The 26,396-nt window shown below is 42.3% G+C and overlaps 1 protein-coding gene and 1 non-coding gene across 6 annotated transcripts in view; one reads left to right on the top strand and one right to left on the bottom strand.

The window, feature by feature from the left end:
• Nucleotides 1-957: 957 nt before the first annotated feature.
• Nucleotides 958-26,396, top strand: part of TMTC2 (transmembrane O-mannosyltransferase targeting cadherins 2) — a 379,312-nt gene continuing 353,873 nt past the window's right edge. For 4 of the 5 annotated variants that reach the window (XM_048835674.2, XM_075124313.1, XM_048835675.2 and 1 more), the window contains exon 1: nt 1,363-1,939. In XM_048835674.2, the coding sequence (XP_048691631.2) occupies nt 1,857-1,939 (83 nt within the window). In that variant the 5' untranslated portion in view covers nt 1,363-1,856. Of the gene's footprint in view, nt 1,081-1,362; nt 1,940-26,396 lie in introns of those variants that run through there. The other variant, XM_075124316.1, reaches the window with a different exon arrangement.
• LOC125630738 (U6 spliceosomal RNA) lies at nt 23,041-23,148 on the bottom strand. The gene has a single exon (XR_007354780.1). It is a non-coding gene; the product is annotated as a U6 spliceosomal RNA (small nuclear RNA).

Below are 26,396 nucleotides of genomic sequence, written 5' to 3'. Positions count from 1 at the left end.
TCTTCCAGCCAGTAGTTCCCCCTTGCTGCTTTGGGGGGAAAATCCCAGCCATTCATATATCCTTCCTGGATGGAGTTGACAAAGATGTTTCTGCTGCTATGGCCCAACAGTCATTACCTTGTCTTTTATGCGGTTTTTGGGGGGATGGCTCACCAGAGGAGCTGGGTCTGAACTCAATCATCTTGTTACAGAGACATACTATGTAGAGCTGACCAGGATTGTCTGGGCAGCGATATAAAATAGGTTCCCAGCTGATTTTTGGAGGCAAGGTTCTTTCTGGCAGCTGAGCATGTGAGATCTAGGCGCTGTACTCGGAGCGGCAGTCGGACCGCTAACCCCCGGTAGCTCCCAGGAGTGGGTTCAGTAAGGCCCCCTCAACACTTTAATGTGCTGTACAGCCCTCACCACACCCTCACGCCTGCAACCACTGCTCCCGGTCATGCCGACACGCCTTTTTGTGTTTGTGACACACAGCGGCAGGCTTCACAAGAGCCCCTCAAGCACTGCCCCGAGAGAGGTCTTAATGGACTCAATCCACCGCGAGGCTGGAGAGAACGGCGTGAAATAGCAATGGCTGGGTGGGTGTGTGTGTGTGTGGGGGGGGGCAGGAACTTGTTCAAAACTCCCCAACGTATTGCATCCGGCGGGAGGTGCGGCTTCCCACGCCTCACGGGCGGCATGATGCGCCACTTCGTGGAAACCGTTCAGAAACGGGGGAATCGGTGTAAAACGGAGGCAGGGGTAGCAAACCCTTGGCGGACCCGCACCCTTTCCCTGGCGTCGTGCCTCCCTGCCCTGGGCACGCCCGAAGAGCGTTGCAGAGCCTGGCTTCCCCCCGCCGCGCTCCCAGCACAGCTCATGTCGGATTTCCACTCCCGCCGCCGCCGCCGCCGCCGCCCTCCACACGTGCGCGCCGCGTTCCGGCTTCCCGGCGCGCCGCCTGCGGGGCGACTTCCCCCAGGGCCGCAATTGTTCTGCAGTGTTACCGGCGGGCAGCCCCGGCCGCTCAGCGTTTTCCTGCGCGCCGCGCAACCGCGACCCCAGGCCCCTGGGGGCACCCCAGAGACCCAAGTCAGGCAGGTGAAAGCTAAAGGGTCCCTCCCCCCGCAACGGCCCCGGCTCGCTTCCTCGTGTTGAATTTCCAGCTTATTGATGCCGCTGGGGAGGGGAGGGGAGGGGAGGGGAGGAGCTGTGGCAAGCTTGTGCCAGCCTCTCGCCGGGGCGCTCTGCCAGCCGCGCCCGCGCTGTTCCAGCGGCTCTCAGCGTGCAACCCCAGGGGAAAGGACGGCGGGGGGCGGGGGTGCAGACGGGGCGGGGGCGGGGCCGGCGCGGGCGGGGAGAAGAGAGGGGCGGGGCGGAGGAGGGGGCGCGCACGCGCGCTGGGAGCTCGGGGTGAGCCCCACGCGGGCGCTCGCGGAGCCTCGGCAGCGGCGCTCGCAGTTCAGCAGCGAGCGGGGGCTTTGGCTGGAGCCAATGAAGAGCGACTGAGCTGCGCCCGGGTTGGAGGCACCGGCACCCCGGGCGGCGGGCGGAGGAAGAGCAGCGGCTGCTCCGGCTCCCTCTCCCCGGCGCTCCCCGAGCTGCTATGGGTTAAGGGGAGAAGCGGAGAGCGGCGAACAATAAACCGGCTGCCGCCGGTGCGGAGCGCGGCTCCTGCTGCTGCCGCTGCCGCCCGAGGGCGTGGAGGAGGAGGATGCGGGACGCGCCGAGCTGAGCCCGGAGCCGAGAAGTGGCCGGAGCCGGGCGGGGAGAAGGAAGAAGTGAGGCGAGCGAGGGGAAGGGGGCGGGTGGATGCTTTTTGCCGCTGCCCCGGTGCTGGAGCGGCGGCGGCGTAAGGGGAAGGAGGCGGAGGAGAGATGATCGCAGAGTTGGTGAGCGGCGCCCTGGGGCTCGTCCTGTATCTCAACACCCTGGGGGCGGATTTCTGCTACGATGACAGGTAGGTGGTGCCGGCGGGAGCCGTGCAGCCAGCCTGCGCTGGGAGCCCTAGGGGAGCGCGGGGGGTCTGGGAACAACTTGGGCAGGAGCCGCCACCGGCTGAGAGAAGAGCCCCCCGCCTCCCGGGGCTCAGCGCTGGCGGAGCCCCCTCTGCTCCGAGCGCCTTCCGCAGGCGCGAACCCCCCGCCCTTCCTCCCCGGCTCCTGGCCGGGCTCCCTGACTGGGGGCCGGGGCGGCGCGCGGTGGGGGACGCGCTCACCTGTTGACGGAAGGGTTAGGCAGAGCCTTAGTCTGCGGTATCTTCAGCGTTAAATGCGCCCCTCGCCGCTGCTTTGCCTAGCCAGCATTGTTCGGTGCCTGCCAGAGCGCAGCCCTCTAATGCCCAAGCTGCCCCGCTGTCAGGACTCGTGTAGATCAAGTTTTGTTTATTCTAAACGGGGAATTAAACAGCTGCAAGAAGAGAGAACGGAAAAGCGGTGCGGGTGGGGGGGGGGGGGCAAGACGAGCTGCTGTATGTCCTAACAAACCGCTTCTTTCTCTGCAATCCCCCCTTCCCTCCCCCTCCACTGTTTGCAAGCGCGTAAGTTTTGGGGAAAACGAACATCTCTGCTCGGTGGGCGTTGAGTGCATGAACGTTGTGTGTGTATCTCCACTTCTCGTGTTTGTGTATGTTACTTAGTATAACAAAAACCCGTTAAACGATGTAACGTCTGGTTTGGGAAGGAAGATTCGCCCCCAGTAACAGATCTCTTCCCTCCACTGATTCCGTGACTATCTGATTTCCGAAGCATTTGACAGTTCTCTCTTTCTCTCTGGCACACACACAGACTACAGTAGCAGAATAGAGATTTCTGCTTTAACTTTGCACTGTACTTATTGCAAGTGCATACTGCGTGTGTGTATGCAGTGCCCGCTGAAGATCGGATGAGCAGCGCTTCTAAACGCATTTAGTTTTAATTTTAATTTTGCAGCTTTAGTTTGTGTGTTCAACATTCCTTTATGCTAATTAGCAAAGATGAAGTCCCTGGGGCTTGAAGTTGTCTTTTGCATTCGAGTTAGTTTGGGCAGCTAATGAGACCTGAACTGTGTTGTCAAAGAAACTGCATCGATTGCTGGAAAATGTCACGGTTTTGCTGGTGTCTCTACCTATTTCTTTCCTAAATGTACTTGTGTTTAGAAACTGATGAAAAGCTCCATTAGCAATTAGGGAACATTCCAATTTGTGCCTTTTCCGGTCACTTAATCTGATTACAATTAAAACAGATGCATAATTAAAATATATTAGGGAGAACAGCATGCCTGGCTAAACTTATTAACCATCCTGGGGTGTTTCATGCTACATTGAAATTGAACCATCCAAAAAGTGAGCATAGATTTACTTTGACAGCTTTTCATCAGCCTCTCTCTGCTTTGGAAAGTGAATTAATCCTCTGGGTTAGGGTGAGTTGGTGATTGGGATTTGGCAGAGTGGCTTTATGTGGAAGCCATGCTGCTTGAATCCTCCTATCTACTAGTAACTGGCCACCACAGTATGTCCTTGTCCTAGACCTAATCAAACTTAAAAAATGAATATATGTGTATATAACTTATAGGTCAGCGATTCGTGTTTCATATGCACATTGATTGGCAAAAACATTTCTAGCTAGAGTCTATGGGTATAAACCTTTTGGAGCTTTTATTTAGCTAAGGTGTGTGAGGGGCAAGATTGAGAGTGGGAAATGACTAAGGCAGAGCTATTGCTAGATAACTTGTTCCAAACTTTCAGGGACTTTAATGGGAAGGGAAAGGATCAGTTATGGCTTTGATTAGTCCATTGCCTTGGGAAATAGTCTCTGTACTGGAGTCAATTAATTACTGAACTTGGAATGTTCTTCCATTCTCTTACACAGTATAAGAGTGCACCTGCCATAGTTAAGGTCTACCACGCTTTCCAGAATAAACCCCCTTTTTTGAGGGTTCCTACTATTATACTGAAACTGAATGCCAAATTTCAATTGTTATCCAGCATCTTAGCCCTGGAACAGTTTACAGTTTCAGACTGTAACCATTCAAACTTTAATCCTTAAAGTCAATTACATGTATTTGAAGAAGTTCTGTGGGGTAGTTAAAATATTCTAGTTTGTCAGCCCTCCAGTTTTGTATAGTGATTCTTGTTTGTTTTAATATGCCTTTTAAAAACCACGCAGAAGAAAAATCTACTTTTATTCTGAAATGTAAGGTCTGATTTAGCTCAACCGAAAGTGGGGAATTTTTTTCACACACTGACAGTATCTGAACCCATCCTGTTACACTTAAGAACTGTAGGAATTTTGGAATATTTATGTGAACTTAAGTAGTATGTAATGCAAAACTGGGTTGTTTAAGGATGTGGTATAAACTTTTGTTTCCACTGGCCAGTCCAAATTAGCTAAGATTGCAGTGTCATTTGAAATACTACTTAGCATTATTGATGTAGCGGTCAAGGTCTCTCGATCCTACCATAATTGTGCTTTAATACCATTAGAATAAGGGTTCTCAAACTGGGGGTCGGGATCCCTGAGGGGGTTGTGAGGTTATTACATGGGGGGTCATGAGCTGTCAGCCTTCACCCCAAACCCCGCTTTGCTTCCTGCATTTATAATGGTGTTAAAAATATAAAAAAGTATTTTTAATTTAGAAGGGGGGGATTGCATTTAGAGGCTTGCTGTGTGAAAGGGGTAACCAGTACAAAAGTTTGAGAACCACTGCATTAGAAAATATTAGTAATGTTTAATTGCAGGCCATCTCTGAAAGAATGGAAAAGATAATCACATGGTATCCTCTTAACATAAATCTCACACTGTTTAAATTAAATTCTAAAATACGGATTTGTTTATGTCTTTGGCTTTTAAATAAATTAAACACTTCTAGTAGTTGTAACTAAAATATAGCAATTCACTAGGGTTCACTGAACTCCAATTAATGACAGTTCTGTACAGTAGGTCATCTAATTAGCACATTTTCAACTACCTCACTGAAAGGGACAGGAAAAACAAATGTTGCAAGATAGTAATAGCTTTTCCTAGCTCACCGTGTTTAAAAATGGGATTCTCAGACCTAAAATGTTCTTTTAACTGTAATCGCAGAATGGCACTGCCCTACAGGACCTTTCTTGAAAAGTAACACTAGATAAGGAGGTCAGTGTTGGAACTGCAGGACACAGCACCCCATGTGGGAGATGGATCATGCTTCTAACTTTAAGTGAATCAAGATTGTACATTTAAGCTTGGAAACTGTAATGTTTGTTTCAGGAGGGCATCATGTTACCTTAACTTTTTCTATTTCCTTTTCCACTACTTTGAAATTATATCAGAATCTGTTCTTTATATATATAATGACCAAGCTTACTATATAAAGGGTGTCTGTAATTGCTTTCTGTATTTTTTTTAAGTAGGTTGGCTAAGATTAAGTGGCATCGTAAAAACTTCTTATAGCAAAATCAATTTCCCTATGGTAAAACTTAATATTTTAGAGGCTTCATGGCACCATACCGAAAACTGTGCATGATGGGGATATAACAAACTTACCTCGTCTAAGCTTGATTGTTTTATATCAAAGGGCTCAATATTTCTGTTTTTCTCCCCTCTCACCCCATTCATCCAGTTAAATTGAAATGGAATGAATTTAAAGTCTTTGGTTAAGAAATAGAATAAGAAAATGTGTACATCCCTTCCTTTAATCGTAAATTCATATAATTTATGTGAAGTGTACTTGAAAGCTAGACTTGTCTGTGGAATATTAATAAGGAGAATGAACGCCTGTTGATTTTCTTATGGTTCAGACTGGGTATTGAAAACTTTGACTGAAGTAGTGGCAACTAAACCAAAGTGCAGTATAATGGAGGGAGTCCCCCCTGTTTTTCTGTTCCCCTCTAATCCCAGAAAATTCAAATGATGCATGCAGAATTTACAAAAGCATGTTTCTTTTCCTCCCCTCTGCTGTAATTTTCCTAAAGGGTCTTGATGTTTCTAAATTGCATGCTAAGATCATGTGGAAAGACTCCCTCTCTTCATCTAGAAATAAGGTAAATATTTTTCCCAATTGTCTTCCTTTTTGGCCAGTTGATCATTGGGAGATAGGGAGAAAATTATACGAAAGAACAAGTTGAATGGGAAGTACAATACTTAAATTTTTTGTAATACCACATTGAGCTGACATTGCTGGTTAACACAGGGTTTAGCTGAGAAAAATCAGTTGGAACTGATACAGCCGTATTGGGGGAATGTAATTTCCGTGACTGGGCTGTGTTGAAGATTTCCTTGTGGTTTTGTTGCCATGTGTTAAATCCAATTTCTTGCCAGATTAAGGGGGCTAATTTCCAGTCATGTACATTAAATTCTCATTCACGGAAATGAGAATTGCACTTATATGTACCAGTATGACAGGAAAGATGTCTACTGCTGCGATTAGACTAACACAGTTGCTTTTGCTTGCCCACTTGTGCTTGACTTTAAATTGCAGTTTTTGTTTAACTGGCTATTGGGTGCTTTGTTGTGATGGTGTAGTCCTTGGTGTAACTTGTGCTAGGTCACTGTAAGTGTACAACTGGGGTGTGCAAGATTTAGTGCTTCTGTTACCTGAGATCGTACGTATCTACAGTGACCATCTCAATAACAACTCCTCCATTGAAGTTTTTGCTCTTCTACTAAGTATTTGAAGAAAGGCTCATTTTAAGGATAGTATTAGTATGATCTTTTGACCTTAAGTGATTAGATAATTCTGTAGACCATTCATAAAACTGATGCATTTGAAAATACCTAGTTTTTTTAAAACAGATGTCCTTTGTGTAGATAGATGGAATTCTGTTGTTCACCCTTACTTTCAGTAATTATCGTAGACAAATGTAGACTGCATGCTATCCCCAAGTTTTACAATCTTGATTTGTAAATCAAGAAGTTAAAGTGAATTACATGACAGGAAATTCTTTGTGAGGTAGCCTTTTTATGAACTAATCGCTTGGGGAAAACAGCCATTTATATGAATGATAGAAGGTATGTTTCCTACCTTTATTGCGTAGGAGGTTTATTCAATCAAATAAAATACAATAGACCAACTTTTTAGTTTATGCTCTATTCTGTTTAGTAAGCACAAATTGAACTGCCATGCTGATGGGAAATGATTTCAAACAGCTCTCTTCTATAGTTTTGGCTTAATGCTCCAACCTGTGTCAAGTCTTAGTACACATTTAAGATATTTATTATCCAAAACTATTGCTCAAAGTAAAATTAAGCTGAATCCATACGCTATTGCACTGTATCTCTGTTGGGCCTGCCACATGAGATTTAATCTAGCAAGTGACCCAAATACATGTGCTGGAAGAGCAACTATAAGTACACTGGGGAAAACTGCTTGCCATCTGTCTCTTAGTTGATCTTTATGTATATTTGATTATTAATTTACATTTATGATGTTTAGAGTCCTTTGTCTTGTCATCTACACTTAATTTTTCAGTTCGAATGCATTCTCCTGGAAGCACTGACGTTCCTGCTGTTATAATAGTCAAATGGGTGCAAACTGTCAGATTGCAACAGTGGGATTAAGACGGGGAAGTCCTAACTCTCTCTTTTTTTCCTCCCTGCAGCTCGGCATGCTAAATGTGCTTATTCAAAATGGTCATGATGATAGCAGTTATTTGAAGCTGTGGCCTTTAACGCATTGATAGAGGAGAATGTACTCCAGAACAGATGCCTGCATAATCTCAGCTAAGGAGACTAACCATTTTCAAGTGGTATAATTAAAAGCAACCAAGCAAACAAAATACCTGATCATGAAGCCTGATGAATCTATTGCATTGACATTTCTCATATTATTCCGTTTTCCAATGCTAACACACGATGGCGCCCACTGTAATACTTCTTGTTCATTTGTTTTTCAACCATTACACGTTGAATGAGTCAGCTTTTGTTGCTTAATCAATCTAGATATTCTTCATCCAGAAGAATGACATTTGTGACTCTTTAGTAGGGATGCCATGGTACAGACTCAGAAAGTCAATTACTGTTTGGCATTCCTATACATCACAATATAAGATGAGAACCTGAAAGTTTTCCATGAATGTACAGCAGTTATGTAAAGCATGAATCCTGTCCTCCTCTAATATCTAGTCCATGGTGGATAACTGCTTGTTTCTGGATTTGAGAAGACTCTGTATTGGGGTCATTGGCTAGTTACCTGGATCACTTGATTATTACCTGTTCTGTTCATTCCTTCTGAAGCACCTGGCATTGGTCACTGTTGGAAGGCAGGATTCTGAGCTAGGATGGAGTGACGCAGTATGGCCATTCTTATGTTCTTACTTCATCTTCGGGAAGCTCATCCCGCTCATGATAGAGTTCCAAATTGAGGTGCTTTATGGAATATTAACATCATGTTAGCTTGCCAGAGTGGAAGTCATTCATAAGGCTCAGAAATCTCCTCTATTTCTTGAACATCTGATATATCTGTAAGAAAGGAGTGATAATTTAGAACTACCAGTGCCACTTCGCCTTCCCTACCTTTCTCTTTTATTCCTCTTCTAACTTTGAGGTCTCTGAGATTGCTTGTGGAGCAAGATTTGTTATGGATTCATGGAATCATGCCTCTAGCTTACATGTGCTTGCTGCTGAAGCTCTAGGTTCAGTCCTTTTGGTAATCTGTAGTAGAGATTGTTACAAACATACAATCAAACTTCAGGTAGCAGGCAAAATAATTTTGAACACCGAGGAAGTTTTCACTTGTTTAATTCGCTTAAAGCGTGCTGACACCCATTAAAACTCAAATCCCTTCTTTGGCAGCATGGTCAATGAGTTTGTTAGCTTTACATTTCCTCCATTATATTGTTTTACAGATTTGTCTGAATTTTTATCCTTTAAAAAATAAAAAAGTACCCATTTATTTATTTACTTTTCATTTTGAGTTTCCCCCAGTATTGTTGACCTAGAATATCTATTTTTATGTGGAGTCTCAAATTTTATATTGGTTGTCCTACATCTTTGGTCATGGATATCCTGGCCTCTAGCATGCTGAAATGGTTTTGGAAGGCGTCTTGATTGTTGATCTCTATTGCTGGCCTTTGAGGTTTGGCAACCTTTTGAACTGCTTGTGCTCTCTTGACTTGCATCATGAATGGTCACATGTATTCTGCTTATCCGCCTTCAAAGATCTGAGCACATTCTGCGCCCGAGTTGTTTATGCCAACAAGAAACCATGCAGTACTGCAAGGTTTCAGTCTATCTCTAGTAGTTCGGATTCTCAAGTCACATTTGTTTGGACCTTGCGTGGTCCTTTAGGGTTAAAGAAAGGAGTTCATTTTTTCAGTTTTTCATGAATGGATCAGGTGGTATCTATACAGGTTGCAGCATGTTTAACTAAAAATGGTTGAGCTGACAGATGTTATCACTGTGCCTTCTGTTGATGCTTCAGTATGGTTGAGATGCTGTTACACCTATCTGATCTGATGAATGTGTAGCTTGTTAGGAAAAACCAACACTGAGGACTGTAGGGATGGCAAAGAATGGAACAAGCAGACCTAAGTCTCTAAGGATCTCAATATTCTATTACTGCTTTTGGTTTTACAGACTGAGCAAGTCTACACTTAAAATCCAACAAAACTGTTGGGTATTCCTGTTCTTTAATTGTGACTGCTACTCACTGTATCTGGTACTTACTGCACTCCAGAGTCTCCTGTTACTTTCCAATGAAGAGAGAAGGAAAAGTAGTGAGGAAATTCTGAATTCTAATCCTGGCTCTGACATCTTCCTGTGGCCATGTGCAAATTACTTAGTCTTTTTGTCATAGTTTTTCCATCTGTAACATGGGGCTAATTGGCAGGAGGATAAATCGCCATGCAAATGATGAGTATTTTCTCTTAGTGCTCACTCACCTTCTTTATGGTTATCCCCTTAAATTGTAGTCTCAGTTCTTGCCATTTGTTTATTGTGTTTTCTGGCATCAAAACTATTTATTTTGACTGAGCTCCATATTTTCAGTTTATTTGCTCTTCAATGGCTTTTCCACAAATGGCTCATATTCTTGCTTTAACACCATTACAAAATCAGTGTAATATCTAAAAACGTGCGTGTGTGTGTATAGTATAATATGAGTACAATAAAATATAGGCGTTTTCCTTGCTGCCCATCTTTAACTTCTTCTCCATAATACCTCAAACATGAGACCTTGTGTTTTGGCGTCTCCCATTCCAGCAGAGAATGAATGAACCTCCCTTTGAAACCAGTCAATGTAGCTCCTTAATTCATCTGTAAGGGTCATTGTTGAGTGACTCAAAGCACTTCCTCCTCCCCAGGAGCTGAGACCATTGCCTCAGGAATGCTTTCAGTCCCAGCTGGTCCAGGAAGCCGAGACTGGCAGGTAATTGAAGCAGGATTTTCCGCATGGCAGTACAAAGCATTGCGACTTCACAACTGGTCTGGTCTGTGGGATCCCCTTTTTATTCATAGACCTGTCTAATAGACGAAAGGAAGCTTGAGCTTTTGACCAACAGCCCAAGAGAGAGGAGACAGTTTTGCCTCCAGAACTCAGCGCTACAGGTTTACGAAAGTCCTTTGCTTTCTGAATTTAACAATGTAAATCTTCAGCTAGCTAGTACAGTACTAACTTGGTAAGAGAGCAACAAAAGCACTGAAAACAAGACGGCCATGGTTATAAATTCTGTACTCGTGTCTCTGAGATGTCATCTTCACATAGTGGCTAATTTAAGTGCTTACTTCCACGCAGAAGCATTGCTCATTTGTCACTCTCTGAAATAGCACTTAGGCTCTTCCCAATAACTTTCTCAGAATGATACTGATTATTTAGTTTGGCATCAAAAAGTCAGAGTCCATTGTTTGGGATTCTATGTGTGGGCATCGAAAAGCGCTAAGCAATGCTTCTCTTTTTCTGAATATTAAGTGGTATTAAGATGGAGGAATGATTTGATGGGAGAGTGAGGGAGAAAAGACAATTGTAATCAGCAAAATCTTATCTCTTTAAGAGGTAGGGTTTGTTTACACTGCAGATGCTACAGTGGCGCAGCCATAGTGTTGTAGTGTAGACACTACAGTGATGGAATGGTTTTTTCCATCCACCCTCTTGAGAAGTGGTAGCTAGGTTGACGGAAGGATTCCATTGACCTAGGGTGTCTATACTGGGGTTTAAGTCACTTTAATTACATCTCTGAGAGATAACAAGTTTGGCATAAGTTTTAAGTGTAGACCAAGCCTCAGTATTTGCAACAGGAAAATAAGTAGGGTGACACATGAAAGTAAACAAGGAACTTCGCTTCACATAGGGTTCAACCAAGCCCTGGGAAACCTTGCAGCCTATAGGTATTTGCATAGGTATAAGATAAGCTCATTGTGTGAAGGCTTGTAAGACATATAGGTATTTGCATAGGTATAAGATAGGCCCTAAAAGTGTGAAGGCTTGTAAGACCATAGCTTAGCTAAACTAAACCAGAAACCCAAAAAAGCCTTCTTGTAAGCAGCTAGCCAGGAGGAACCGTAGATCATAAGATATCACAATATTGAATGTGGTCATAAACAAGTAAGTTTAAACTGCTGACAAGTAACCAGAAGTTTCCAGTTGCTATCAGCTTTAGATATATTAAGGTAGGAACATCAACAGATGAGTGACCACAAGGATTCCATGATAACTAATTGACTTATATGCTAATAAACTTGAGGTAAAAGGTCTAGTAACCTATGGGAGACAAGAACCCCAACATTAGTAGGGTGAGGAAATATAGATAAAGAAAAGGAGCAGAAACCCTACTTAATATACATTAGACATAGTGGATGTCAGTGTTTGAAAAGAATTCCACTCTGTCTGCCTCTCTCTCAAATAAGCACGTGGCCTGATCCAGTTCTCATTAGTCAATGGAAAGATTCACATTGACTCTTTCTAATGGAGTCCGGATCAGGTCCATAGTTCTTCCTCCAAAATCTGTGAAAAGGGGATAACAAAGTTGAAGTTGTTTACTGGGAGCTAGGTAATACTTCCTCTGTACCTGTCACTGACTAATGTCCTAACCATTTTTAAACTCTGCTCTGATCTCATCTCTTATTTTAGAACCATTAAATTGTGATGGTGCTGGCTTCCTTTTCCTATCACTAACTTCCAGCATAGTGTCGACTTCAGTTATTATAGCCATTTTAGGTGTGATTCTGCCAAAGTGTACTTAGACTGCCCCCGTCCCTAGGGTCTCTGTTCAAATTATTATGCTGCGATCAAACACCTAACTTGTTTTGTAGTCAAGTTCGTCATAATTTTCATGCATGTATGTATATTTCTGACAAATTAAGTGTCTTATCTGCAGGTATGGATTTGTTATATTGTTATGAGACAAAACACACATGTCCTGGAAGGGGGAGGTAGAGGTTTGGACCTAAAACCTGGACCAATATTTTCAAAACCGACTAGTGATTTTGGATGCCCAACTTGATAATTTAAGGAGGTCTAATTCCACCCCCACCTGGCAACTCTCATCCTCTGAAAGTCAAGCAGATAAAATCACTAGCTACTTCGGAAAATGTTTGCCTTGGTCTTTTGGAATATGCCTATACAGCAAAGAAAAACCTGCTGCTGGCCCATGCCAGCTGACTCGGGATATAGGCTGTTTCATTGCTGTGTAGATTTCCGAACTGGAGCCTGGGCTCTGGGACCCTCCTACCTCAGAGTTCTAGAGCCTGAGTCTGGAACTCTCCGCTGCAATGAAACAGCTGGCAGCCAGAGCTCCTTGAGTTCAGGGTTTTCCTTGCTGTGTAGACATACCCCACGTCCTCCCATAGGACTCCAGGGGTATTTATTTTTTGTTTTCGTCTTGTGAGTGCTATCACTTAACTGGTGGCAATAGAAGATCCTTTACCCCGCCTATGGGCTGGCCCCTCAAGGGTGATACCACTGACTCATAAACAACAAACTAGCATGCTAAATAGTACACTGCTGCACAAACACTTGAGGAAAACTGCTTCTTAAAATGCACCACACATATGCCTTCAGTCTGGTCTGCACCATATACACTCGCCTTCTGTCCTGTGTGTACTTGAAGCCTTTTGATGGTATCATAAAACCAAATTGGGCACATGGCATTATACAACATAACAACACTCAAGGGCAGCAACAAGTTAAATTTGTGACTAATTGGCCCTTCTGTTGCAATGGATTTGTGAAATGAATATGTACTTTAAAAGTGCAATTCTACTCTGAAATTGTAGTAAAAATGGCTTAGTGAGGTTATAATTGTTTCTCAATGCATTTGTATTGGGGTTGTCTCATTGACAATTAAAATCGTTTTCCTAACTGCTGTTCATGCAGTGCTGCAGCAGTGCCACTGTAGTGCTTGTAGTGTAGACATACCCTAACAGATTAAACCTCCTAACACTGCTGAAGTTTTAGTCTCACAGATGGAGACACTAAGTGAAAACCTGGTGCCAGTTGAAGTCAGTGGGAATTTTGCTATTGACTTTAATAGGGCCAGGATTTCACCAGTAGCTGTGTGGCCTTGGGCGAGTCCCTGAAAGCAGTGACAGAGCCAGGACTAGATTTCTGGTTACTAGTCCTGTGATTGGTTCACCACTCTGTGCTGTCTTTCAAACACCTTCGCTCCCCCCCTCAAAAAAACGCCCCACCCCACTTGAAAATTTATTTTCACATACATGATCTGACTTCTAAAATTTGGTCTAGTCTGGAAAATCTTCTATTACAATCTAAGATCCTTGTCATAGATAAACTTCATAAACATTTATTTTTATATTAGGCCCTGATCCTGTCATACGGTGAGAGCAATTGGATTCCTGTGGGGTCTGACTGTGGATCTAATTGCAGGATCAGGGCCTAAATAATTACAGGTGAGTCTTGGTAACATCAGTCTTAATTTAAGTCTCAGTATTTATATACTTGTACAAGAAGAAATTTTTAAAGGTTATATTTTTGGGGAAGGAGGTATTTGTTTCGCAAGTTAACTTTAGTTGCAGTAGGAATTGTGGAAAGTCTTTTTTTTTTTTCATTTAAGCAATTAACTGTTCTTTAACTAAACTTGCTAATCTTTTACAGTATTTAAATTAAAAAAACAAAGAAACCCTCCCCCGCAAATAAACATTAATTCAGATCAAAGACAGTTTTTTTCTAGTAGCCAAATAAATAAACAAACAAAAAATAATGTAAACACTGCTTGGATGCATGTAATGAAATTTGCAAAAAGAACGAATGCTAAGCCAATGCTGAAAAAATTTAATCAGGCAAAATGGTATTTTTATGTGTAGCAGTTAGTTTTTCATAAAAGTTCCATTTATTTATAGTTTATTTGTAACACTGTTATACCTGAATGCATTTTGTATGCTTTATATGAAAAGGCATAGCAGTATGGGGTACCTCACATCACTGTAAATTATTCCTCCTGTATATCAAAATCATTCAGAACACTAAAACTCCCCACACTTACCATTTTTTAAATTAAATCTTCACTTTGAGAATATTTTAGCTTTTTAGGAGTAAGGTTAAAATAAGGCAAAAGACCAAAGAGAATAAGCTATGATTTTGTTTCATACTCACCCTTTGCTTTAAAAAAAAAAAAAAAAAAAAAAAATCCAGAGAGGCAGGTTGGTTCAGTGGATAGAGCAATGGGCTGGGGCTCGACGTACTATATCTACTATATCTGGCTCTGCCACTGACTTGGACAAATGACTGCATCTCTTGGCTTCTCTTTCCCCTCCCACCCTTTGTCTGTCTTGTCTTTTTGGACTGTAAACTTTTTGGGGCAGGGATTATTTTAGGCTATGTCTGCTCTTAAAATGCTAAAGCAGCATAGTTGTGTAGACACTTGCTACAGCAGTGGAAGGGGTTCTCCTGTCACTCTAGTAAATCCACCGCTCAGGGAGATGGTAGCTATGTTGATTGAAGAATTCTTTAAATCTTTTTTCCGAAGGGGGGAGGGAGAGCAATGAGAGGGAGGAAAGAAACAGGGGTGTGGTGGTGGAGCTCCAGAGAGAAGGGCTACAGCAAGCAGGCCCTCGCAAAGTGAAGCAGCAGAGAGAACTGGCCGATCGGGGACATCCCAGGACAGGAACCAGGAGGAGCTCTGTGCCAGTGCATTGGGAATAAGGAGGAAGGCGGTCGCTTTGTGTGGCTTTGCAGAGAACAGTAGAAGAGGGCACCGGAGGGGTTTGTTGGGGAAAGTTTACTGGTGCTGAAGACGACTAGGAGCACCCAGGACTCAACTGCCAGATTGGAACTTTGCTCAGGACTCCTGAACTCTGTGTGCAGACACATTGCTCAGTGTCTGCCCTTTCAGACTGTGCTACCATTGGGCCTGTGGAGCCTTGGTTGGGATGCAACCCTGTTTTACTGCTCTCCCCTACATTTCCCCTTGTTGTTTTTCTCCTCTCATATCTCTGTAAATACATATTTCCCTTTCTTACATCTGCTGTGCTTTTCCGGCGGGTGGGTGTTCACTCTGGGGGGTTTGGAACAGGTGCCCCTGGGATTTTTCCAGCTGCATTCCTGTGTGCATCTTCTCTTGGCCAGAGCTGTCTGCATTGACTCTATCTTGGCCATGAGGGCGCTAAAGTTACATCTAGTGTAGACCAGTCCTTAATATGTGTATGTACAGTGGATAGACTGGTGTGGTCAAGAGTCTGTAAATGCTAGTGTAATATAAATAATCTCTTTTTGAGTTTTGAGGAAGGGAGTTTAGTGGCAGTTCCTTTCTATTTTTTCCATTCCGGTAGTCAATTTACCCAGATTACCATCACCTTTGGTAGTCCAGCTTAGTATATCTCTTCAATATGCACCTTCTTGTAGATTCCTATATGTGCAAACATATTGCTGTCAGCTGTTATCAACTCTTAATGTCATTATTTTAGCTTGAGTTGAACCAGTAGGTTTGCAGACATTCACTATGGAGTCTGGCATTTCATGGTTATCTAAAGATAGGCTCAAATAGCTGGAACTTCATACCCCACAAATAGAGTTAAAAAACAATAAAAAAGGTTTAAATGTATGAAGGCAACAAGCTGCTTTCTGTCTTCTAGAAATTAAAGGGCCAGTGGCAGGGCTCTTGCTAAAATGAAGAAAATAACCTTCAATTTAGACATACTAATAAAAAAGTAGACATCCCTGGCCAAAAACAATCAATTGGCTGAGGTATGATGTATCTGTAAAAGCAACTATGCAGGAAGCCCTTCACCTTTAGGGGACTGGCAGCTCCTTCCTTTATCTTATCTAAATATTTCAGTCACATTCTTCATATAAGATCCTTTCCAAGTATGCTCTTCTGACTGCAGCTGGTCCTTCCAGCATTCCTGGACAGGATCCTGTGTAAAAGGAGAATAGTATCCCAAACAGACAAACATCTCTTGATTGCTTTGTCTATGCCTAATCTACTAGCTTGTGGTGCTGCTCAGGCAAGTTGCTTTATCTTCTTTGCCTCTTTTCCTTATTTTACAAATGCGGAAAACACCAACCCTGTGGTGCTTTTATCTGGTGTAGGCTATTTACTGGCATTATGACTGCTTAACTTGGAAATGGGTTCAGTTTAGTGTGTGGGTGCTGGTGGCCTGTGAGCAGTGCTTAATTTTTGCCAGGCTTGCCAGGGATGAGCCCCGGCATCTGTAGGCTTGGCGATTCATAGCCCCAGCATCTCTGGGCTCCTGGCCAGCATCTACCACTCTCCAGCTGCCCAGCCAGTGCTTAATTTGTGCCAGGGCTCAGCTCCGGTACCTCTTTCATTATAAATTAAGCAATGTCTGTGACGTACATGAGGTCAGACTAGATGATCTGTTGGCCCCTTCTGGCCTTAATCTCTGACTCTAAATGTGTAAGAGAGTCAGTTCATCGCTCAAGAAATGTGAATACGTTGAGGGTCTTCACACTGCAGTAGCTCTCTCAGTGTACGCACAGGGTTAGCTTTTAGGGAGAAAACTTGTCTAAGGAGAATCGGTGAGTAGCACTGTGAGCTTGATATAAATGCCTTGACAGATTATGCTGCAATAGCTTCAGTCAGGGTACTGCCCTGCACATGTACAGTTTCCAAAAATTTCACATTACATATGATATTTAAAACAACTAAATGGACTCTACACTTGTTTTGTACATCTCAGGGAGACTAAACTTTTAGATATTGGTGAGGATTATTGTACTGTAATTTATTATAGATAAAGTAGATTAAGAAATTCCAGTTTGTAGTACTTCATATAGTGTATTAACTGGCAAATTTATAATGGCATAAGTGAGCTAGCATATACTACAGCACAAGTATTAAGGTCAAAGTTTGAAGTCTAAGGGACTGAGGGAGTCCAACACTTCTCAGGATTAGTTTCTACATGAGTAAAATGGTTCAAAAGCATGCAAGTAAAAATGTTATACTTACAGGTAAATATATAGGAACTGAAGGATATAAAACTTCTTGCTTATATTGATGTATTGCCAAACTCATAACATATTGGAATTTTCAGACATAACTGGGATTAAGATCAGCTTGTTGAGTGATTAATTTTCTCCAGCTCTAATGTAATCGGTACAATGCCTCTTATGAGTATAATTTACATTATACCTTCTCAGTGTGGGGAGAAGGCATAAGGACATCTGTTCACGAAGTAGCAGAGTGGGAGTGAAGATTGAGCATTTCTGTTCAAGAAGTGTTCTGAGAGCACTCTTCTAATCCTAAAGATGGTATGCAAAATAAACTAGGGGAAAATGGTAATACGTGGAGTAAGGGACTACTTGGCTTCAGTACAAATGGCAGACTTGGACTTTAAATTGGATCATATTGTATTGTGTGGTCAGGAGAAAGAGGTAGTTGGGCAGCATGGGAGAGACCTCATTCGTCTGTTTTCACTAGGTTTATCGTTGACTTTACCTGCCACCTCCTGACTTCTCATGGACTAAGATCCCACACAGAATGGCTAAGGGTGGCAGAAATGGTCTCAGCAGACAGAAAATGTTGCCAGACGAGTAACGGAATATCAAATTGTTTATAGCACAAAAAGATACTGAAATTTCACCAGTTATGCAGAGTCTTTTGTCAGGGTAGAACACATGTTTGGAGGGTAAGCTCATCAGGATAGAGACCATGTCAAATACTATGCTTGTACACTGCCTGGCACAAAGGAATCCTGGTCCTGTCTGGGCTGCTTCCAGTGATATAAATCTTTGATTACAGTAATAATAGTGGATGTCTTTTGTCCACTTAACCCTACTTCCAATGTACCAGCTACATCAATCAGTACAGTGATTGGGAGGGAGGGCTAGTGAGAGGGGGTGTATGACAAAGGGGGAAGCTTCCAGAAGAATGATCAAGTTTAATATGAAATTGAACTGACTATATTTGTATGCCCGTAGAAATCTGTAAGCAGTACAGCGTTCTGTTAAACTGAGTTGTTGTTTGTATCCTACTAGCCTTAATTTATTTAGTTATTGCTCCAAAATTCAGGAAATGTGTCAGGATCCAGCTCTTCAGATGAAAAAGCACTTCCAAAGCATTTACATATAGAGTGTTAGGTGATGGCTCTACCTGATAAAAGCAAAGTGGCTGATTGATTGGTCTAATGACATCATTTTGAGGTCTGAAAATAGTTTTGAAACAGTGCAAAAAAACCCAACCCATGAACCTTAGACTCAGCCAACAAAATGAGCTATGTTAGCCTCTGACAGGGATGCTACAGAAGCTATCATGTAAAGGGTACTGTGGTGTTTGGAAGTTTCTCACTTTTTTCTCCTCACCCCTTTCCAGAATTCTTGTAGTGTCTGTGCACACCTGATGTTGGACACAGCTCTGTCTTAATCCTATTCCTGAAAACCTGGTCATCTCTGACTTAATTAAAAGTTCAAACTGTCATCGCCATTGATAATGCATCACTGACAATGACAGCTGTTCTACCACAGCTACTTTGTTGTTGATTTTTCTGGCAGAATGGATCTAAATTTCATAACTGCTAAATGTGGGAAAACAAATACTCTCACTTTGTGCTATGCATTCTCTGAAGGACTTTAAGTGAGTCAGCTGGTGCAGAGGCAGCATTTCAACTATTGTATCAATAAGTGCCTAACCTGTCCTTTAATTCAGTTTAATTTAGAATTAATTGGACCTTAATACTGTTGTAGTTAAAGAAAAACATACTTGAAATGAACTGTACTATACAAATTAGTAAGTGGCCTAACGTCTAAGCAGAGGCACTGTGTGTTCTCAAATGGGGGATATCTTAACTTTAGGTTACTGAAATGTTGGATTCTAAATCTGTGTTGGGGAGGATGATGGCTCACCTCGTAGCTTCCAAGAAGTGAATTCCAAGGAAGATGTAGTAATTTTCGCTGGTGGCCATCTCATTAGACACTGATGCCATCCAGGTCAAGATTTAAGGAAACTGTTCTGTAGTTGCTGAGTGTGAGTCAGGAAAGAGAGAACCTGGCAGCCTAGGCCTTGGCACTGTAAGCAGTTGGGCATACGTCCAACTTCTCACATGTTAGTACTCCCAGTGGATGAAATTCTGGTCCCTCTGAAGTCAACTATACACGTACTGACTTAAATAAGGGCACAGTTTCACCAACTGCATTAGGTGGGACTGTTTTGGTGCTTAAAGTTAGGCACATTGCTAATTGTTTGCAAGACTGAGGCCCTGCAAGGAAACAAGAATAAGACTCATTTTGAAGTCTGAGCTGAGTTGCTGTTGAATGACTGACAGCCAAGGTGGGGAAACTGATAGACCTTTTGGCCATAAGCAAATATAATACAGTATGTTAAACATAAATAACTACAATTCATAACATGTTCTGCTTGTCCTAAATAATGAAGTAGGGAAAATGTTTGTGGCGTGTGGTTGTTCTTGTAATATTTTTTTAAAATTATTTTTGGCATAAAGACACACAAGGAATTAGTATTAATATTGTCATCTTTCCTTATTCAAAAGAAGTCAGTAATGTGATTCTTCTTTAAGTAACCCCCAAAAACCTAAACAGAAGCTGCAGGTTAAAAAATAGTGTCTACTTCTGAATCCTTAGAAGTTTTGTAATGTTTGGCTTTTAACATGATGCTTACAGCAGTTGAGGTATAATAAATTAATAGATTTCCTACTGCACTTTAAAGTAAAAAACCCTGGGGCATATCCTCAACTTGTGTAAATTGTCACTGGCACATAAAATTTGGTAAAAATGAATGCAATATACAGAGTTGTTTGTCTTAATAGATCAATCTGTCATATATGTGGCACATGTACAGCTAGCTTTGCAGAGCCTAGTTTCATGTTTCTTGGCTAGAAATATCACTGAACTAATGCCCCCCGTAATCCCAGGAGGTTTAGATAAACACAATTCCCCATGTTTTTAAGGAATCTTATTAAATGTAAATGAATACTGTGACCAAGCAGTTAGCACAGAGTCCTCCTGCAAGCTGACAATCCTTTGTGTGACTATGCAAACTGATACACAATACTACATGTGCAAACAATGTTATCAATTGACATTTATGACAAACTTGGTAAAAATGGTGGAATGTATAGGAGCTGCAGTTGTAGTCTGCTCTCTTGTAAGATGAACTTTCATAAAGAGGCAAACATTGAGGGCTCTTGGATATGGCTGCTGGAGTTTACTTTCAAACGACTTTACTTTGGGATACATTTTAAGGATCTATCTTGCTCTGTCCTGAGGAAAACCATTTTAAAGGCTGGTACGTCCCCTAGTTTGCCAGATTACATGGATATTCTTTGCTGCATCCTGCCTCTCTCCTTAGAGGCTTCACAGTGCCAGTTAAGTTGTGTGAACTTGAAATCCCTGGTTTACGAGTCCAGTTACTTCATGAGCTATGGAGCCAGGTCCCAGGTGCCCTCAGCAAGAGGTGGAGGTTGGCTCTGACGAATGAGCAATCGATGAATGTGTGACGAGACTACAGGCCCAACCAGAAACTGCTATCCAGGCCCCTGCGAGATTTTAAAACTGTCTCCTTCCCAAGGGTGGTGTCAGCCTCCGCCACATTTCTTGCAGGGATGGAGTGGGGAAGACACATGATCTCCTTCAGACTGCATAACCACATTGGTGTGGGCATGGCGAATGGACAGGGATAAGCTAGAGTTGCAGAACCTGGGAAATTAATTGACAATATGAGCTCCATATTCCTGTGCAGCTCAGCAAATCTTGTGTGCTCAGGTTTTCCTCCACTGGGATAGCATATCTCTTAACTTCTCATGCAACATTTGCAGCTGCTGCTGCAGTTTGTGTGTGTGGCACTTCATCCTATATAGAATACTGGGGATAAATCCATCCCTGATAAAGTTCCATTGACTTTGGTTGATTTGCACCCACTATGGATTGTTACATGACCTCCGAGTCTCCTTTATTGGTGGGTTTGAACAGCCATGCGGAGTCCTTGGAATAATACTGGCATGAGTTCAGTTTGCCAACGTAACATCTATTTATTACTGAAAGAGGGTGCAGGAGTAGTTTCTCCTGCTGCTGTTCGTTCAAATAGCTTACATATCCCCAAACTAGGAAGCAAACACTCTTTTTCTTCGTCTCAGAGTTACTTCATGAGACAAGGATCTTTTGGGTTTGTCACACCCTCTAGGGCCTGTCTGTGGGTGTCACACTCACAGCCCCAGTCAGCATAGTTACTCAGTTACAATATATGCATGTTTCAGAGGAACAGCCGTGTTAGTCTGTATTTGCAAAAAGAAAAGGAGGACTTGTGGCACCTTAGAGACTAACCAATTTATTTGAGCATGAGCTTTCGTGAGCTACAGCTCACTAGCTGTAGCTCACGAAAGCTCATGCTCAAATAAATTGGTTAGCCTCTAAGGTGCCACAAGTACTCCTTTTCTTTTTGCAAATATATGCATGCTTACCTGAAGCTGAAGAAGGAAATAATTTACAAATTCAATGAAACGATAACTGCAGAGGCAGTTACCTCAGGATTTGAACTTTACTGTAGGTTGTTACAATGCAATGTTGCTAAACACAGCTGGAGGTCAAGGTAGCGCTCTGATGGAACAATTCAAGTTATGTTTTATATAACGGTAGAATATCTCAAGGACAATAATAATAAACTATTTTATGAAAGCATGTGCTGTGACCATGTAGAAAAGGCTAATGGCTTTTTTTAGTAGTATCTTTTCATAGCTCACTTCGGTGTCATAGTTGGAATGCTGTTGCCATACCAGCTAAGGTAGCTATTATCAAGAAGAGTCCAATCCAACTTTTAAGAAATTTGTCCTGGTGCTAGGCCTTGTCTCAAGTCAATAATTTAAAAAATAAGCTATTTTTGCATTGGCATTTTAAGCAAGGACTGTATGCCTTCAAATTTATTACCTTCTGGTATGGTGACAGTCAGAGCCCCATTTAGGAGCCAGGCCCAGGTGTCCTAGAGATTATACAAACACTTTATTAGTCCCCACCCACAATTGCTTGTAAATGCAGAATCATGAACTTCAAATGCTTATGCACATATTTAACTTTACATTTGTAAATAGTTCTGTTGAAGTCAATGAGATTACTCGCGTGTAAAGTTGGGCAAGTGTGCATTTGCAGAATCATGGCCTTTTTTGGGGTGGGGAGAAAAAGTATAAAAAGTTAGGGAAAGACTTCACTTGTTTTTCATTTTCAATGGCCTGGTGCTATGGATACTGACAGAGTAATAGAAATCTAGAACTGGGATGTTGGCTTGGGAAAAACATTATTTTGATGGAAAACATCACATGTACTAGAACTACTCATTAGAACTGCATGGTTAGGTGTCTTAACATTGGAAGAAGTTGGAATGTAAACCCTAATTAGGAGAGCAACAACTGAAATGTAATTAAAACATGCAACTCTGCCTAATTCAGAATAGTATCTAATTACAGTAATGTTTAAAAGAGCAGTAAGTAACAAAGTATTTAAAATGTATCTGAATCTCCACCTCTCAATTTCTCTCCATAATTCAGAAAGCCATGGAAAGAATCTATTTTATATCTCATCAAAGCCTTTAGTGACGCTGAGGAGTTGATATTTTCATTCTCAGGGCTGTGCCTTTTACTTTTCTAGGTATAAAGAAGACCTGAAATGTTCTGGTTAAAATTTCCTATTGGTGGTCTTTACCTTTTGTGACAGGGTCAGGCCAGATGGCTACAGGAGAGTAATTTTTTTTTTTTAAATATGGAACGCTTCACGAATTTGTGTGTCATCCTTGCGCAGGGGCCATGCTAATCTTCTCTGTATCGTTCCAATTTTAGTATATGTGCTGCTACAGGAGAGTAATAGAAGGCAGATATATTAGCCCCAGGTTTAGTAGGTCCCTTTTCCCTGGATAAGGTACCAGGGAAGGTTCCAGAACAATCAGGAACCTTCTGGAGACAATTAAGACAGACTGGCTATAGGTGTTCTAATCAGCCTATCAAAGAAGCTGCTAGAATCAATTAAGGCAGGCTAATCAGGGCACCTGGGTTTAAAAAAGGAGCTCAGTTCAGTTTGTGGTGCGTGTGTAAGGAGCTGGGAGCAAGAGGTGCTAGGAGCTGAGAGTGAGAACCCATACTGTTGGAGGACTGAGGAGTAGAAGCATTATCCGACACCGGGAGGAAGGTCCTATGGATAAAGGATAAAGAAGGTGTTGGGAGGAGGCCATGGGGAAGTAGCCCAGGAAGTTGTAGCTGTCGCACAGCTGTTCCAGGAGGCACTCTAGACAGCTGCATTCCACAGAGCCCTGGGCTGGAACCCAGAGTAGAGGGTGGGCCCGGCCTGGGTTCCCCCCAAACCTCCCAACTCCTGATCAGACACAGGAGGAGTTGACCTGGACTGTGGGTTCATGAAAACAGCCAAACTGAGGGCTACTGTGAAGCTCCAAGATGAGCAAATCTGCCAATGAGCGCAAGCCCCACCAAGGTAGAGGAGGAACTTTGTCACACTTTATAATGATCAGGAATGTCAAACTTTGGACTTATACACCCTCACATTTACTTCAGTATAACTTCAGGGGTGTGAAAAAGCAACCCCCCTGGGCAAAGTAAGTTACAGCGACCTAAGTCCCGGTGTGGATAGCTCTGTGTTGGCAGGGGAAGCTCTCCCGCTGACATAACTACTGCCACTTAGGGAGGTGGAGTAATTATGCCAACAGGAGAGCTCTCTCCCGTCGGCATAGGGCATCTGCGCTAGCAGCGCTGCAGCGATTCTAGTGTAAACTAAATTCCCTGGAATTGCTCGAGGAGTCTTTCGAAGTCTGAAGGGTGTATACTGTGAGTTCTGGCACCATAATAGAAGGGATGTGTTTGTACCTTTTATTAAAGACCTCACTTATCCATAGAAGGTAAGTAGGCTTCTCTTCTTTTAAAAGAGTTCTAAACAGTTTGACTAACAATTGCTTCCCCTTAGTCACTCAGCTTTGCCTGTTGACTCTTCACTGTAGTCATTTCACTATTTCTTTAGTCTGAATCTTCTAGTGCCAGCAATGCTGAATTTTTAATGTAAAAAAGGCAGAAAAGAACCCTAAAGCAGACAAAAACAAAAATTCATGTCATTGCTGTGAATCCTAAAGAAGCACAAAAAAGGCACAAGCCTAACTTATTTTTTTGCTTTGTACGTCATCATTAAACTTTATTTCCATCTTATTTATTTTTTAAAGTCCTCTTTTGAATCTGATCTTTCTTCCTGTAACAGCCTTTCCTGCTTTATGCCTGTAGTAGCTGGGTGATAACAAAGCTAATAAGCTGCTTTGGTGAATACAAGGACCAACAATTTCTGTTTCACATTACACAGACATTCTTACACACCCAAAATTAAAAAATGGGACAACCCATGGAAAGCAACAAGCTTGTATAAAATGCATGTTATTAGTGGACTCAACAGATATACTATAATCCCCGTAGTAAGCTGGAGGTGCAGAGGTAATATAACCTTACCCTGTCAGTAATAAGGTAAGGGCTATCTCTAGATTCCATGGCTGGGTATTTCCACAGAGACTGTTAGCTTTACCAAGAGCAGTTCCATGCTGAAGGGGTGAGGGTTCATGCCCCAACATGACCAATTAAATGTAAGGGCTGTAGCCTTGTTTCAAATAACTGCAGAGTATTGGCATTTGTGGCTAAGGGATAAAGTGGCATTCACCCATTGGCGCACTGGGAATGTGGTATCATCAGTACCAACCATGTATTTGGGGCTCCAGAAAGTATAGTATGGCTTAATGATACTGATTTGCACTTTACAGTTACATTTCATTCCCAGGCATGAGTGCTAGAAGGAGGAAAAAGTGCTTGTTTGTAGAGGGGCTTAGGCTTGGATTTGATTGTGACTCTAACTGTGCTTAGTGGTGAACTACAATGAGTATCTTCAGTGGGTGCCTGGGGGAGAATCAGACTATTTAACAGCAGAACTAATAATGTAGAACTGGCAGGCTGATCTTTCTGCATTGCAGGAATGGTGGGCAGGGTTTTATGGAACATTTTGTATTTTAAATGGTGCCTTGCTGTCCAGGAAACAAACATTTTGTTTAAAGGTTCTTATGATTTTTGGCTCTCTGTTGGATTTTTGAACCATCCTTTTTCTATAAATAAAAGGTTTCTTTTATGTAGTTCAGTATCTTCAGACAAACCAGTACTTACATTTATAAAATGCATTTTCCACTTCAGCTGTGAATATTGATGACCTTAATTATGGATTTTAGACTGGGCATGTGACTATGAACTGATCCAGAATCAATTTATTACACAAAGTGCATTGTTGGAAGGGTGAAGAAGGCTGTATTTCTGATAATTAAAACAGCTGTCCTGCAGTATTTTCTAGATATTGATAGTCAACTTATTACCTGCCTTTCAAAAATTCCTCCCCTGGATTCATTACTTTCCAGATGCAGGTCCAGCTGAATATATGATGTAACTGTTTTACTTTAAAGATGTTCTCTGCCTCCACCTCTCTAAAATAAAACCTAAAATTGAAAATTCAAATGCTTGCTTGTAAATTCCTCTTAATATTTTTTACAAGTGTGTTGTTCCACCCTTCTTCATTTTGGTATAAGCAGCGTGGAGACTGTGCAGGTTTCCACCAGATTGAATAAAACCTGGAGATTTACCGGCCTGGTCTACAATGCGTGGTTATTTCAGAAAAAGAAAAGGAGTACTTGTGGCACCTTAGAGACTAACCAATTTATTTGAGCATAAGCTTTGGTGAGCTACAGCTCACTTCATCAGATGCATACTGTGGAAAGTTTAGAAGATTATATACAGACAAAGCATGAAAAAATACCTCCTCCCACCCCACTCTCCTGCTGGTAATAGCTTATCTAAAGTGATCACTCTCCTTACATTGTGTATGATAATCAAGGTGGGCCATTTCCAGCACAAATCCAGGGTTTAACAAGAACGTCTCTGATCCCACTGAGAGTTACCAAAAGCAACTACAGCATTTGCTCAAGAAACTCCCTGAAAAAGCACAAGATCAAATCCGCACAGACACACCCCTGGAACCCCGACCTGGGATATTCTATCTACTACCCAAGATCCATAAACCTGGAAATCCTG

This window comes from Caretta caretta, chromosome 1, assembly GCF_965140235.1.
Source record: "Caretta caretta isolate rCarCar2 chromosome 1, rCarCar1.hap1, whole genome shotgun sequence".
In the NCBI taxonomy this organism is placed as follows: Eukaryota; Metazoa; Chordata; order Testudines; family Cheloniidae; genus Caretta; species Caretta caretta.
The sequence above is the reverse complement of the archived record's forward strand: the minus strand, read 5'-3'. Positions and strand labels throughout refer to the sequence as shown.